Raw genomic sequence first — 14,140 nt, forward strand, 5'->3', positions numbered from 1 at the left:
CTACATTATAGAGGCACTTTTTCTGAAACATCTTTTGTGGCTTCTGATAACAAATACTACTTGATAACTGTTGATCCTTGTGTCTTTTCTATGACTAACAAGCAAAAGATTGAGGAAAGAATCTCCATTTATTCTTTAAGTCGTCTTGAGGTGATTGGTTAAGGTTACATAAACAGACAGCATTTTTTTTTAGTGAATTTTGGAAATGTTTTTTGTTTGTTTTGTTGTGTTTTGTTTTTAAGAGGAAATTAGCATTTTTTATATACTTTGTAGCTACCATTTGAGGTTACAGTTTCACATCATAGTATCTAGAGCAGAAATTTAAATCTACACATATATCATCTTGTCTGTGTTAACTGATGGAATATTGGAATAGATATTTATAAATGTTTTACCAAGAATTAAATGGTTAGTCTTTCCATGAATAGAGCATTGCTATTTTCAGTCTATTAGCTGACAGAAAGGGGAAGGCAAGTGAGTCCAAACACTGAATTAATGTCTTATGATCTTCTTGACCATGTTCTTTGGGACATTTTCCTCTAGTATTCCTTGAAGTAGAACTTCTAAATGATAGCTGTGAGAACACACTTGCATAAATAAAGAATATTACTCAGTTTCATAGTGATTACTGGAAATGTGTCTTTCTGTTTGTTTGGTTACCAAAGTTTTGTTTTCCTAATAAAAACAAAATCTCAGTCTTTCAGAGATGGATTGAGGAATTTGTTAAGTTATGAAACTTCCTCAAAGTCACGTGAGAGGAGGACTGCAATGTTATTTAATGAAATGCAATGTATTTTTCTTTTGGAGAGATAAATCATTTAAATCTGAACAAGTAAGCAATGGGATCATGAGTTTCTTCTTTAAAATGTAAGGTATATTTTCATTTGATATCAAGATAGATTACAGAGTTGTTCAAATGCTTGTTAGATACACTTAGGTACTCAGCAGTTTAGTACAAGAATTCTGTACGCTAATGCAATTTATCTAGAAATGAAAGCTTGTAATGTGATATTTAATTAAAGTAGATATAATCAGGACTTATTTGGGGGACGGACATGGGGGAAAGGATTTTCATGCTTTTGTTCATGTTTTATAAAACTGTTCTGAGCTGTTTTTGCCTGAAAGAGATTCTTGTTTCTGCTCTAAGATTAAGTTCAACATGTTGCTTGATTCAAAAGGTTAATATTTCATTCTCTAGTTACAAAATTCAGCGATAACTTATTTTCTTCATTCTTCCAGTTTGTATTTATAATCATTAATTGAAATAATGTAAAACTTTGTCAGTTTCTATATCTGGAGTCACCATATCTTCAGCCATCTTAATGGTCAGATGTCTTTTCTCGAGCAGACTTGATAGTTGTTATTCTGCAAGAGTCGCTTTTGGCTTGTGATCAAAATTCTGATCAACAGGATTTTGAGCACATTTGCTGCTTATGGGCTCAGTCTTGCTCTCATGAGGATTTTAACTTTGATACGAGTAGTCAGGTATTCATTGTTCTCATTTCATTTCATTTATTTCATTTCTACTAATAATGTTTCTGTCAGTCATTTATTGCTTGTTAGATTGTGAAAGCTGGGGTGGTTTATAAACTAGTCAGTTGTTATTGCTAAGAGAAGTGTGTATGTCTACAAAGAAATCCTTAATATATCTAAGCTGTTCAAAACAGATGAGTTCAGTTTATCACAGCCTTAAGTTTAGACATTACTAATAACTGAATTTCCCTTTTGATTGAAGCCAAAATATTGGATTTATATGTTCTGAGTCTAAAAATGCATTTAATTTTCAGTCTTCTGGAAAAATACCAAAGTAGCTTAGAACTTGCTTTTGTCAGTAGCTAATAATCTATTTCCCTGTCATTTTTATGTCTCCTTTCTGCCCTTCAAAGAATCACAGAACTGTAGGGGTTGGAAGGGACCTCTAGAGATCATCATGTCCAATCCCTCTGCAAAGCAGGCTTCCTACAGCAGTCTGCACAGGCAGGTGTCCAGGCAGGCCTTGAATATTTCCAGAGCAGGAGAATCCACAACCCCCCTGGGCAGCCTGTTCCAGTGCTCACCCTCACTGTGAAGAAGTTTCTTTGCATATTGATGCAGGACTTTGGATGCTCCCGTTTGTGGCCATTTCCCCTTGTCCTGTCCCCACAGATCACTGAAAAGAGGTTGGCCATGTCTCTTTGACTCCCACATTTAAGGTACTTATAAACATTAATAAGATCCCCTCTCGATCTTCTTTTCTCAAGGCTGAACAGACCCAGGTTACTCAGCCTTGCCTCATAGGGGAGATACTTCAGGCCCTTTATTATCTTTGTCTCCCTCTGCTGGACTCTTTCCAGGAGATCCCTTCTCTTTTCTTCCTCCCACATTAAGCAATATATAAAATACAGTTATTATTACTAAGCAGTATGAGTAAGTACTTTGTGAAAGTGTTTATTATGCGGGTCATTGCAGTTGTACAGCCTAAAACCAGCAAAAATAACGTATGTGCTCCAACTGGCATTTCAACAGGAGAATATGGAAGGAAATATTTTATCAGATCTTATCTGAGTTTGTTTATTGTCAGACAAGAGCACCCCAAATACTTCTCTAGAAACAAACAAGCCAAAAACGGTTTTGATTTTAATCAAAAATGTATTTTCCTCATAAAAAAATTTCACATACTCACTGTGTCTACTCTACAGAATTGTCCATTTCATTACACCATGTATCAATCCTAGTATAGCTTTCACTGCAAATCTCGTGGCTATTGTGTGTAATACAGCACAGGAGGAGGTATTGCTCAGTTCCACTACTTGTAAGTAATAGTAAAAAAAACAAAAACAAACAAAACAACCAAATAAAACCAGAAAACGTTCTTGGCTACTTGCACTGTATTCCAGACGTAAAAGTCTCAGGAAAGTTCTAGAAAATGAAGTTAATTGTATTTGGTTGGTAGAACACCCTTAGAAGCCTTAGTTAAAATTCTTCTCTTATGCTGAGGCAGTACTTATTCCTATTTGTCAGCAGCAAAGTCCAGGCATCTAATTTCTAAAAGATACAGTTGTTCTTGTTTCTTTTTTTTTTAGCACATATACAGTCCTGTGCTTTTTATTTCAGAAATTAAGTGATATTTATGACATATTAGTTGGTACGCCTATTAGAGTTGATTTAACTTCCATTGCTGTGCTTTTTTCTTTGCCCATGTCCCAAAGACTGATTAGAGGAGGATAAAGCTCATTGAGTGAAAAGGATTGTTTCTTCAGGTAATTCTTTAGATAGTTGTGTGGAACATCATTGTTCAGGTCTCGTGAGATGCAGCTGTAGAGATACACCATAGAGATAATTCCCAGAAGAGCACCAAGGCAGGCAAGAAATCCTATTATGCTGTTCTTTTCATAGCCTTTCACTGCCATATCTAGTCCTTTAGTAGTTACGTTGACGCATTGTTTCTTATTCTGTGGATAAATAGTGGGAATATCTATACAGATTTTGTATTCAGTTGATGGATTTAGATGTGTGAGGTTATATACCTTTATATCAGATGGTACTCGAGCGCTCTGTGCAGCCTGAGAGTTTTCCGCTTTCAGAAAAGCAGTCCATCTAACACTGGACTTGAGAATTTTAGAACTTGCTTTCCATGAAACCAAGACAGAATTAGATCTTACATCTTTGATTTTGATATTTAAAGGTCCATTGCTGTCCTGAGGGAGAGAGCCATCCACTTTAATCATGATTGACTTTAGATCTGCCCCAACTAAATTCGTTGCTATGCATGTGTATAAACCACTTTCTTTCTGTGTTACATCACTTATGTCTAATGTTCCTTCAGAATGGATGTAGTATTTATCAGAAATAGTATTAGGCAAAAGTTTATGTCCTGATGGTGTTATCCAGTAGATTTCAGGTTCTGGCTCTGCTGTTGCTCTGCAGTGTAAGGAAATATGGCTGCCAGTTTTTAAATCCAAAGTAGATGGAAAACTTTCGGGAGCTATCAGAGGGAGACAGATTTCCATCATTTCCCGGAAGTGTATCTGTCTCACATTCTGGCCTTGGAATTCAGGAGGGTCTACACAAAACAGAGACTCTGGCTCCATGAAGCGGATATTTGTTTTGTTCATGTTAATCCAGCGGATGACACAATCACATCTAATGGGATTGCTGTGTATACTGACTTCCTTCAAGTTAGGCAACGATTCTATTGTACTGCGGTACAGGGCACTCAGTGCATTGCTGTTGAGCATGAGTGATTCCAGCTTTGGAAGTCTGTAGAAAGCGTTTGGATGAATGTATGATAATCTTGGGTTGTTGGTAGCTTCTATTTTTCTTAAATCTGGTAAATTATCAACAGCAAGACTATCTATGGAAATCAGTTCAGGCATATTATTAATTCCTAACTCCTTCAGGTGGAGCATATTGCTAAAATCTCCTCTTCGTATTCTGTTAATAGGATTCTTATTTAGATCCAGAAATTTGAGATTTGTAACCTTCTGAAGAGCAATATGGGGCACTTTAACAAATCTATTATCATAGAAGGAAATGCTTTCTAAATTTTCAAGGCCAGCCAAAGCATTATCTGGTATTTCAGTGAGATTTATGCTGGCTAAAACTAGGCTGCGCAGATTGATAAGAGGCTTAAAGTTCATATCTTCAATTCTGATTATTGGATTTTCTCCAATCATGAGAATCTCCAGATTAGGAATAGCTTCGAACCACTTACTGTTGATCATTTGCAGACCATTTGAATTGAGATGAAGTCTGAGAAGATTACTGAGGCCTATGAAAGCTCCCGGTGCAATCATAGAAAGCATGTTATGATTAATGTAAAGCTCTTGTAAGTTGTGGAGTCCAGAGAGACATTCTTCAGGGAGTTCAGTAAGTTTGTTTTCTTCCAGGTACACAGAAAGCAAATGTGGTATTTTTGTAAGATTAATACTCGCCACCGAGGATAAATTGTTCTGAGATAAGTCTAGACCAGTTAAATTCACTGGGAAGTCTACTGAGTGTTCAATTTTTCCAATATTGTTAGTCTGTAGTAGTAAAACCTGTGTGTCAGCAGGCAGTCTGGCTGGAAAATTAAAAAGGCCTAGATCATTACAGTCCACTGTCGGAACCTCCATATATACAGACCGGGGAGTGAACCAAGGTCTGATCTCACATATACACAACTCTGGGCAGTCTGCTTTTTTTCCTACAGCCTGTACCACTGCAGTGATAACTAGGCCAAGGAGAAAATTAATTTTCAGTTTCATGTCCTTCATTTTAGCTGAAATGTTCAGAAAAGTAAGAGACCCTTTAGTATTCCACGGTCACGATTTTGGAATTCAGTATGACCTGGTCAATTGATAAAACATAGACTTGCATTTGTCAAATGCAGATTTCGAAGGACTTTCTTCCTGAGGATAAGTGATAAATTTACAACCAACTTGTCCAGTAGCAAGAGACATTTTGTGGAAATGAAGGTCACTCTGTCCTTGATGACATAAAATTGATAAGCTTTGTGAAGATGAAGCATGTATAGATGGTCATAGGAGATTAAGCAATTCATTTATTTAGTAGTATTAACTTCAAATCCCATGATTGATTAGTGTTTGCAGGAATGACAGGATGACCTAAAATATAAGAAGAGGAAATAATTAGTATAAGAAACTATAAAGTTATAAATTAATTTAGCTATCTCTTGCTCTCTAATGTTAATTATTGCAAGTAAGAAAAGAAAATGACTGTGGTGCCTGGAGTATTGTAGTGGTATCCGAATAGCATAAATGAAGTTAATATAGTAATATATCTTTAGACTTGTAGCTTGTCATATATCCAGTGGAGCATTGCTCTGAAGAAAGATGAAGATCCACAAAGTACAAAGCAAAAAATATAAGTGAGATTTTTCTACATATTTCATACTCCTTTAAAATATTTTCTTTTTTCTTAAAGTTATCTCTATAAGCAGGCTGAGTTCTGTTGGCTTTGAAAATGTAAACACTGAACAAAATCCTACAGAGCACGAAAACTTTTGAATGAGGAACTTAAAAATATAAAGAACACAACTTACATGTAATCAAAGGAAAATGAAATGGTTGGATTAATACTCATTTCTAATGGTGACATACTTAACGAGCCTCTGAGATATTTACGCAGAAATACACAAAATTAATAATCCACTAGTTTTATTATTTTCTGATTCATTTTGTAGCTGCTGCTTAGGAATAAAACTTCCCCTCCCCACCTCCTTCTTTAAGTAATAACTAGAAAGAAGACTGTACCTCGTAGTAAATAGGTTGTCATCTGGACATACCTAGTCTGAATACTGCCATGGATATTTTGGCTTCAATAATTCCAATTGCAAGGGGTTAAAAAAAGACCACAAGAAAAGTGTGTTTAAAGAGGCAAGAAAAGAAAAATAGTTGACACTAGCAATTGCTTCTTCAATCCATAGCCCTGCAGGAATCTGAAATTTTCAATGTTGTTACAGGTCTATTTCATATCTCAAATGATAATAAAGACAGGAGTTTGTCCCGAAGTGTCAAATGTGTCTTTTCTTCAGATTTTTGTTATCTACTTATTTTTTTTTCTGTGGAAAAAATGTCCTACTGTGAGTGTATTTGCATTCCAAGTGATATAATTCGAAAGTTTCCGTGTTTTATATTTGAAGCAGTATTCATTAGCTTCTGCATTTACTTCAGAAAATAGTCTATACGCTAACTTTAACTATACGTTAAAGACTAGAGAAGACTGACACATTATTATACACATCTGTGCCCTTTTCCCCTTTGCCTCTTACATTAAAATTCACAGTGACATTGTTTACAAACTGTAAGATGAGAATCAATGCTTCATTGACATTGATAAATAACTTCTGAGGTGTTGTTGGTATCGATAGAGAGAATTACAAAAGTCAAGTGTCAAGGGTTTGGATTTCAGATTTCCTTTGCAGGCCCAGGAGGACTGGACATATTGATCAAATAGACAGACCATATCAGCTCAGAGGAAAGGTGTTGGACCATACTGATTGGCATGAGAACTGGGCCAATTTGAAGAACATTTGGCAGGTGTTTATGGCTTGTATGTTACATATGTTTAAGGAAATTTAATATTTTACTTTAACATGCAAATATATTAAAAAAGTGAACAGACAATGTGTGAGGTAAACATACAGAAAACATTCTGCTGTTTTGAGGATTAATAATATGTTTTTATGGAAAAGGCCCAGTTATACTGAAATGCGAAGACATGCTGACAGAAATAGTAAAAATATAATCTGTTCCTTTGTTCTGGGAAATGAGATTAATGTGGTCTTGCAGAAAAATAAAGATATATATTGGGCAGCTAATGTCTAGCCTATAACTTGCTCTTAATTTATCCGCCATAAGGTAAGTAATGTACCTATTACCTACCTAATGTATCTAGAGTACTGTCCCATTTACTGAAGATCTCTAGGTAGAAATCATTCTAGGCCAAATGCACAGATGTGATTTATTATAGAGAAGATAAGGAAGAGGAGAGGGAGTGCTTTCTGAGTCCTGTTCTTCCTGTCCTTTATTAGATACATGTCCCATTGACTTCTGGAAATTTATTTGAATTGTATTTTACAAATACACTTGAAAGTGTGGTGAATACAAACTGTAAGCTTCTGATGATTGAAACATCACTGGAAACCTTACCTGACTAATAAAGTCACTGAGGTTCAACAAACTGCTCTGTGGATATCTAAGCTCAGTGTTTAGATTCCGTTATCATGCTCATTAGTCGGAAAGTGGTCTGAGAAACAGTAATGACATAACGGACCTGCTTTTCTGCTACACAATGGGCATTTGTTGTTGGTCACTGTGAATGATTGGATGTGGACTGAGATGGAGTTTTAATGTGTGAAGTTATAGGTACTTAAGATCTTCTACCAGTAAAAGTGTAAAAACTACTACCTTTTTGTGTACATAGTGCCAACATCAGTTAATATTCTAGTTTCTCTGAGATTCTCATGCCAAAACAAGAACATTAGTGGACATGTTCACATTGCATATTAGATGGCACTTTCTGCAAACGACGTCAAAAAAAATGTGAGAAATCCAAATTGAAATTCTTTTTCCCTTATGATTCAATCTGATGTCTTTTCTCTTTCTGGTGCATGCTTCAGCTAACAAGACACCAACTCAAGCTCATGTGGTGTTGCAGCATAAATTTGTCTTATTTTAGCAGTTGATGTGCTTCTGCCTTGTATAAAATATTCACTGGGGTTGAGCACCTTGAAGAACAGGTTGCAGAATAATTTTCACTCTGTCCTAGCCTGCAGAGACACTTCTGAAAGACTTTTGTTTTAAGTAGTTCTATATCCAAATATTATTTTATATGAAAATGACTTGCTATTGACAATCACTCATGGCATCGAATAAAAGAGTATTTGCAGAGTAGTATGGACGCCCATGATGACTTTGGACACTATACAAAAAAAGAGAAATAGTCAAATGCACATTGCACAACAAAACTTATGTACAAACATTTGAGTAGTAAAGCAGTGTTTTGGTTTTTGTGTTTCTAGTAGCACTATTCTGTGAAGCTTCAATATTGGATGTTGTTAAAGAAGTTCAGAAAATACAGATTGCTGATGTTATGTTTTCTGGTCCCTTTTTGAAGGAATGAAAGCTTAGTATGACGTTAAAGATTATGGGACTATGATTCAACTGTGATTTTGTCAACTGCTGTGTGTCTGTGCTTCTGTGTGTATGTAGTTAACTTCTAACCTTGAGATGTATACAAAACATTTTGAACTTGGAAGTGAGCTGCAGCCTACTGTAATAAGATCTACCCCATGTAAGCTGCTATCTTGCACTCAAGAATATAAACTGTAATTGAAGTTCACTTTCCTTGAAGAATGCAGCCTCACAAAGATAATCAGAGAGTAAGCATTTAACTTTTTGATACTTTGAACTTTGGGAATGCTTTGATTCCCTTTCTTCATTAGTATACTGATAACAATAAATAAAGACTAAATTGAAATACTGCTACTAACAGGGATTTTCAGAACTTTTATTAATGCCTTCCAGTACTTTAAAGTTGAGCTCTTTGTATCATCTGCAGCTTTATGCAAAAGTTTTGCATTTCAAATATCCAATTTTAAAGGTACTGATACAAACAAAAAGGACCTGTCCTGTTCCTTTGAATAGTATTTAAGATATTTGAGGTTTAAATACATAAAGGTTTACTTGCAAAAGTAATATTTTCCTTCAAAACAACAAAACATTATAATTAAAAATAGTGTTTTGTTACAGCTCTTTTGCAGCTTTTGATGCCCATTCAATATTTTTGATGGATTCATAAAACTTATGTGAATTATGATGCACAACAGAAAAGCCTGTAGAGATGAGGCTCAGCAGCAAACTGTCACCAGTAAGATGGGGATAAGAGTTTTCACACAAGTAGCAGAAGGAGCTGCATGTTATAATTCTGGTGTCTTTGATGTACTAATCTTTGCTGAACTGCACTGAAAAGTTATCATGTGCACTCTGATTATACATGTTTTCTCTCATTAAGATTAAATGCTATGATTTGTTTACTAATGTTGCAATTAAAAAGTCTCAGTGGTGTCTAAACGGTGTACTAAAATGGTAGTATGACGTATCAGTGATAAAGTATTCAGTATTACTGTTTTCCTGTACTGGAACTTAAATCGTAAGGTGTTTAAATCTTTGTGGAGAGATTCCTTTAAATTCTACTGGAAGACCATCTGAATTACATTTGACGCATGGTTGTGGTCTTATCAAACCTGGTGCGCCTTTTAGGTTTAATGTATTGGCATGTCTGAATTAGGTGTGTTTCGTTCACTGCTATTGACAGCTGGAACCTTGATTTACAAGAGTGTAACACCATTATTTGAGCTGGAAAAGACATTCAGTGAATGAATAAACTGAGCAACGTTTCTCATCACTGGAGCAACAGACAGCTAAAAACCAAGTCAGAGTGGGCAGAAAGGAAAAGAAACACGTCAGATTTTGGCAATCTTTCTTTTCCACTTCAGCAGTTAGAGAGACAGTGATAAAAACTAAAAATGCAGCAGCTACACTGCAATGTGCCCTGCTGGCAATAAGGCAAACAGTTCACTTCACGAGGACCAATTTAGAGGTGGCAAGCATTTTGAAAACACAGCTGTTCATACAAAGCTACCTTTCAAAAACATCAACTGAAAGAGCCACTTCTCGGTTCTTGTCATTATAGCCACTTTCAGCAGTTCTGTGGACAGAAATCCTGGTGACAGAAATGTCACTGACTCAGAACTGGGGATGAGGCATTTTGTTCCTCACTTGACTGTGGCTACAGCATTTATTATTTATTTGCTTATTTTAAGAAGAAGTCCCGGAGTTATGCAGACCTTCATCTGAATTTTTAGTATTTTTCTGGCCCTTTTTATTGGGCGCTTCTTTATTTGTTGGATACTCAAAATGAAAAGATGTTTTCTTGACTAAAAAGAAGATGCAAAAACATAATTATTTGAAATAGTTCAAGAATCTGTGCTGAAATTATTATTTTTTTTTCCTTCCCCTCTTTAAGAATGTAACTAGGATGCCTTTATTGAAGTATACATGGAAAGTTTGTGAACGAGGAAGTAGTACACATTTAGGCTAAAGCACAAAGCGAAAATACAGAAGACTTTTATAAGAGAACCTGTTGATGTGGTTGTAGGAAATTATATAGGCTGTGTAAAAACAGAAGGACTTTCTGCTACCGTAGGTTGATTCACGCCATTCTCTGAAGCAAAGAGTTTCATGCAGAACCTCTTTACAAATAAGCAAATATAAGTTAATCTGCTCTTACTATTTTATGTTGTTATAAACAGCTAACACACAGGTGCAATTTAAAACATGGATGAAAATTTTTGGAGATGGGTATGTTTCTAAGGTGTCCTATTTGGACAGCTGTCAGCTTCATGTGATAGTTGTATTTTGAGAGTCTTAGGATGTAAACCTCAAAGGTGACTCTTTAAAATATCTGGGTGTACTTGGAAAAAGTAACGAGGCATTGTTGTTTGGATGTTGATTTATCACAAACATTTGCTTTAATTTTCTGTAGTGGTTGATTTTTGGAACATCAAGCTTGTCCTGTATAGGAGCGAGTGCAAGATGTAAAGGAGGGGGCAGTGCTATTTGTATTTAACCCTGGAAGCAATTTGCAGTGCCTAAATAATTTAGGTGTATGTCTTTGTGTTTATTTTGGGAGCTTGTTACACTTCCTTTTCTAAATATATTTTTTCTCCTTTTCTTTTGAATAAATTTCCCTGACAGAAAGCAGAAAGCTTAAGATGTTGAATGTGAGCGTAAAACAGGACAAATTCTCACTTAAACCATTATGAGAAAAGAAAGGCAAGATTTTATACATCATTAATTTCTTTGTATCCATGGACATTATGTTCTTTGAGGTTACTTTAACATAAAAGTAGAGATAATTTCAGGAAAACATTATGATCATCTAGATCCAAAGGAGATTTGCCCTTTCACTAAAGTCTGGCCTCCTTGTGCACTTGTTTATTCCACATTGAAGCATTTTAACAGATATCAGAGGAATTTTCACCATATACAATTCATTAAGGACTTACTGTAGTTGTATTTCTTGTATCAATATAAAAATTATCTTGTGTAAATATTACATTGTAACAAAGCATAAAGCTTTGAAAATAGTTATGTTGAAAACAACACTAATGTTCCAAAGGAATATTAACATACTGTATGTGATATTTTGAAATAACTTTTCAAAGGACTTGAATGGATACTTGGTAAAGCCTTTTGCAAATTTGAGGGTGGGAAAAATACAGTACTGATTTCCTGACCTATTTTAAAGTGGATTAGCATGATTGACACCGAATGGCAGATGACTGCTGGACCACCCGCATGAGAAGCAAGGCATTTATCAATCACAGTCACGGTGCTTAGCAGAAAAAGAATATTACTTTGTTACTGTTACACATTTGGCAGCCTTTGTGTCAGCAGCATTGTGTATTGGAGCCATACTGGTGGATGAGCACCACTCAGTCTTGTGTGCCAACTCACTGCTGAACAGAACTGCGACCTTTATTCCATGGAGCTTTCAGATAAAATACAGGAAAAATGGCAGTGGATGACTGAGACAGGGCAAGCAGAGAGATGTCACCATGACAATCTCAGAATATCCCAGGATTTGTTCTCTTTCTTTAAGCAGCATTGTAACTTACTATCATGATCCCGAATTAGTTTTCCAGGCTTTTCTGTTAGATTTTCAGTCTGTAGTTGTTTCATGTGTTTCTGACATTTTTAATTGCACACTCCTTAGTAATGGGGTGAATCTGACCACTTCACCAGTGTCATGGTGAAAGAGGATTAAAAGTCTGTGCAATTCTATTTTGTAAAGGAAATGCTAATTCTATTAATTTCATTTACCACTTTTTTTTTTTTTTTTTTTTTTTTTTTTAATGTACTACATCAAACATGAAATACCCACAAACCTACAAATTTGTGCATTCTTTCTAGATTAGGAGAGACATTAGAAAATTGTATTTAGATGACTCAGTGAAATTCATTTGAAGGTATTTACCGATTGTGTTCTAATCTATTATGTTCTAATTTCTTCTACAGCGTTTCAAAACATACGAAATTAAATTCAATGTATGACACATAGACTACAGATAATGATTTTATATACTTAGATTAATTGTAAAACAAACTTCAAACTAATCTTGTTTTGCATTTGTCTTCTTCAGAAATCAGATATCAAATGCTCAGCTCTGACATTTTTATCTAAAAAATTAACTATTTGCTAAAATTACATATTTTCTTAATTTCTTCTAGAATAATAACTGCACATCCATTTTCTAGTTGTCAGATAAAACAGTAATGAGATAATACATGAAAAATAACCTTTCAAATATTTTGATCCTTTTCCTAACCTCTTTCCTAACCTCAACAATGCTTCTCTGAGGAACTGGGTTATATGTTGTTGCCATTGCCAAGCAATTGTGTCCAAAAAACATTGCTTTAAGTTGAGGCAGCAATGGATTAGTTTAATTTAGATTCATCCATACACGTTCAACTTCTTTTTGACAGTTGTCATGTTAGTAGTGGCAAGCACATATTGGCAGTTACCTAGGCATATAGTTGGCAAAGGAATGATCACGTTCTGCATGTGGGTGAATGTACCCTGTTACCAGATGCTTCAAGCAGATGGCCAGAACTAAAGATGAGTGAGACCAGTTTTGGCTTGATTTTCTACAAAGCTACCAAACCAGTGCAGGGAGTCTGTAATGCATTTGACTAGTAAAGAATCTGAGCCAACATCAAGCAGTGTGTTTGGCAAAGCCTGCATTTTGTATTTTTATTTTGTGGCTCTTGTAATGTAGAAGTTAAATAAGCCTAAAACATAGAAACAGGTGTGCTCTTGTGGTGGTATTACAGTTGGAGAAAGATAGAGGCTGTACTTTCCATGTAATATATTCCTTGTGAATTTATTATGTGTTGTGTTTGGGTTGGTTTGGATATGTTTGTTTTTAATTTATCATGGGAAAAAAGGGTTACTGTAATAAAATTAGCATAGTAGTAAACAAGATAATTTTAGGAACTGCAATTTCTGTTGTATAATTTTGCAATAATAAACATTTAGGCTTAGACCTAAAATAATTTAAACCATCAGTATGAAATGGCAGATTCTTAATGTTCAATGTTTCCACATTTTAGTTTTTGGTATATTTATGATTTTTCGGGTATACAGTCATTTTGAGGTAAATGTGTTTATATCTGAAAATGTACCAAACCAACCAACCAAAAACCCACAGTGGACAATGGAAATGATTTTGAACTACAATAACCTAAATTTCTACAAGTGGCTGATGAATACAGGTGTATCAGGAAAATTCTGGTACAACCCCAGACAATGTTTGATGTATAATTGTAAAATAATTTAATAGTTTAAGATCCATGAAAAGGAAAAATATTGCTTGTTGTTACAGTTAATGGAAATCCTTTGGTACAAATATATAAATATATATTAGAGGTGCCAGAAAGGAATTAGATAATCCAAGTAATCTTTTTCATGAATTTTCCTGCCAATTTTGGCAAAATTACTTTATATTTGTGCATATACGAGGCGATTACTTTTATCCTGACCCACCTAGGGAGTCAGGCTTTCACAATGTATTGTTCAACAGAAATGGATATAT

The 14,140-nt window shown here is 35.0% G+C and overlaps 2 protein-coding genes across 5 annotated transcripts in view; one reads left to right on the plus strand and one right to left on the minus strand.

The window, feature by feature from the left end:
- Positions 1–14,140, plus strand: part of IMMP2L (inner mitochondrial membrane peptidase subunit 2) — a 430,059-nt gene that overhangs the window by 173,585 nt on the left and 242,334 nt on the right. The window lies entirely within an intron of this gene.
- Positions 2,609–14,140, minus strand: part of LRRN3 (leucine rich repeat neuronal 3) — a 36,647-nt gene continuing 25,115 nt past the window's right edge. Inside the window, exon 2 of the mRNA XM_015854143.3 lies at positions 2,609–5,585. Coding sequence (XP_015709629.2) covers positions 3,108–5,234 — 2,127 coding nt within the window. The 5' untranslated portion in view covers positions 5,235–5,585 and the 3' untranslated portion in view covers positions 2,609–3,107. The remainder of the gene's footprint in view (positions 5,586–14,140) is intronic.

The sequence above is a fragment of the Coturnix japonica genome, chromosome 1 (assembly GCF_054131305.1).
Source record: "Coturnix japonica strain WE chromosome 1, WE-NBRP24, whole genome shotgun sequence".
In the NCBI taxonomy this organism is placed as follows: Eukaryota; Metazoa; Chordata; class Aves; order Galliformes; family Phasianidae; genus Coturnix; species Coturnix japonica.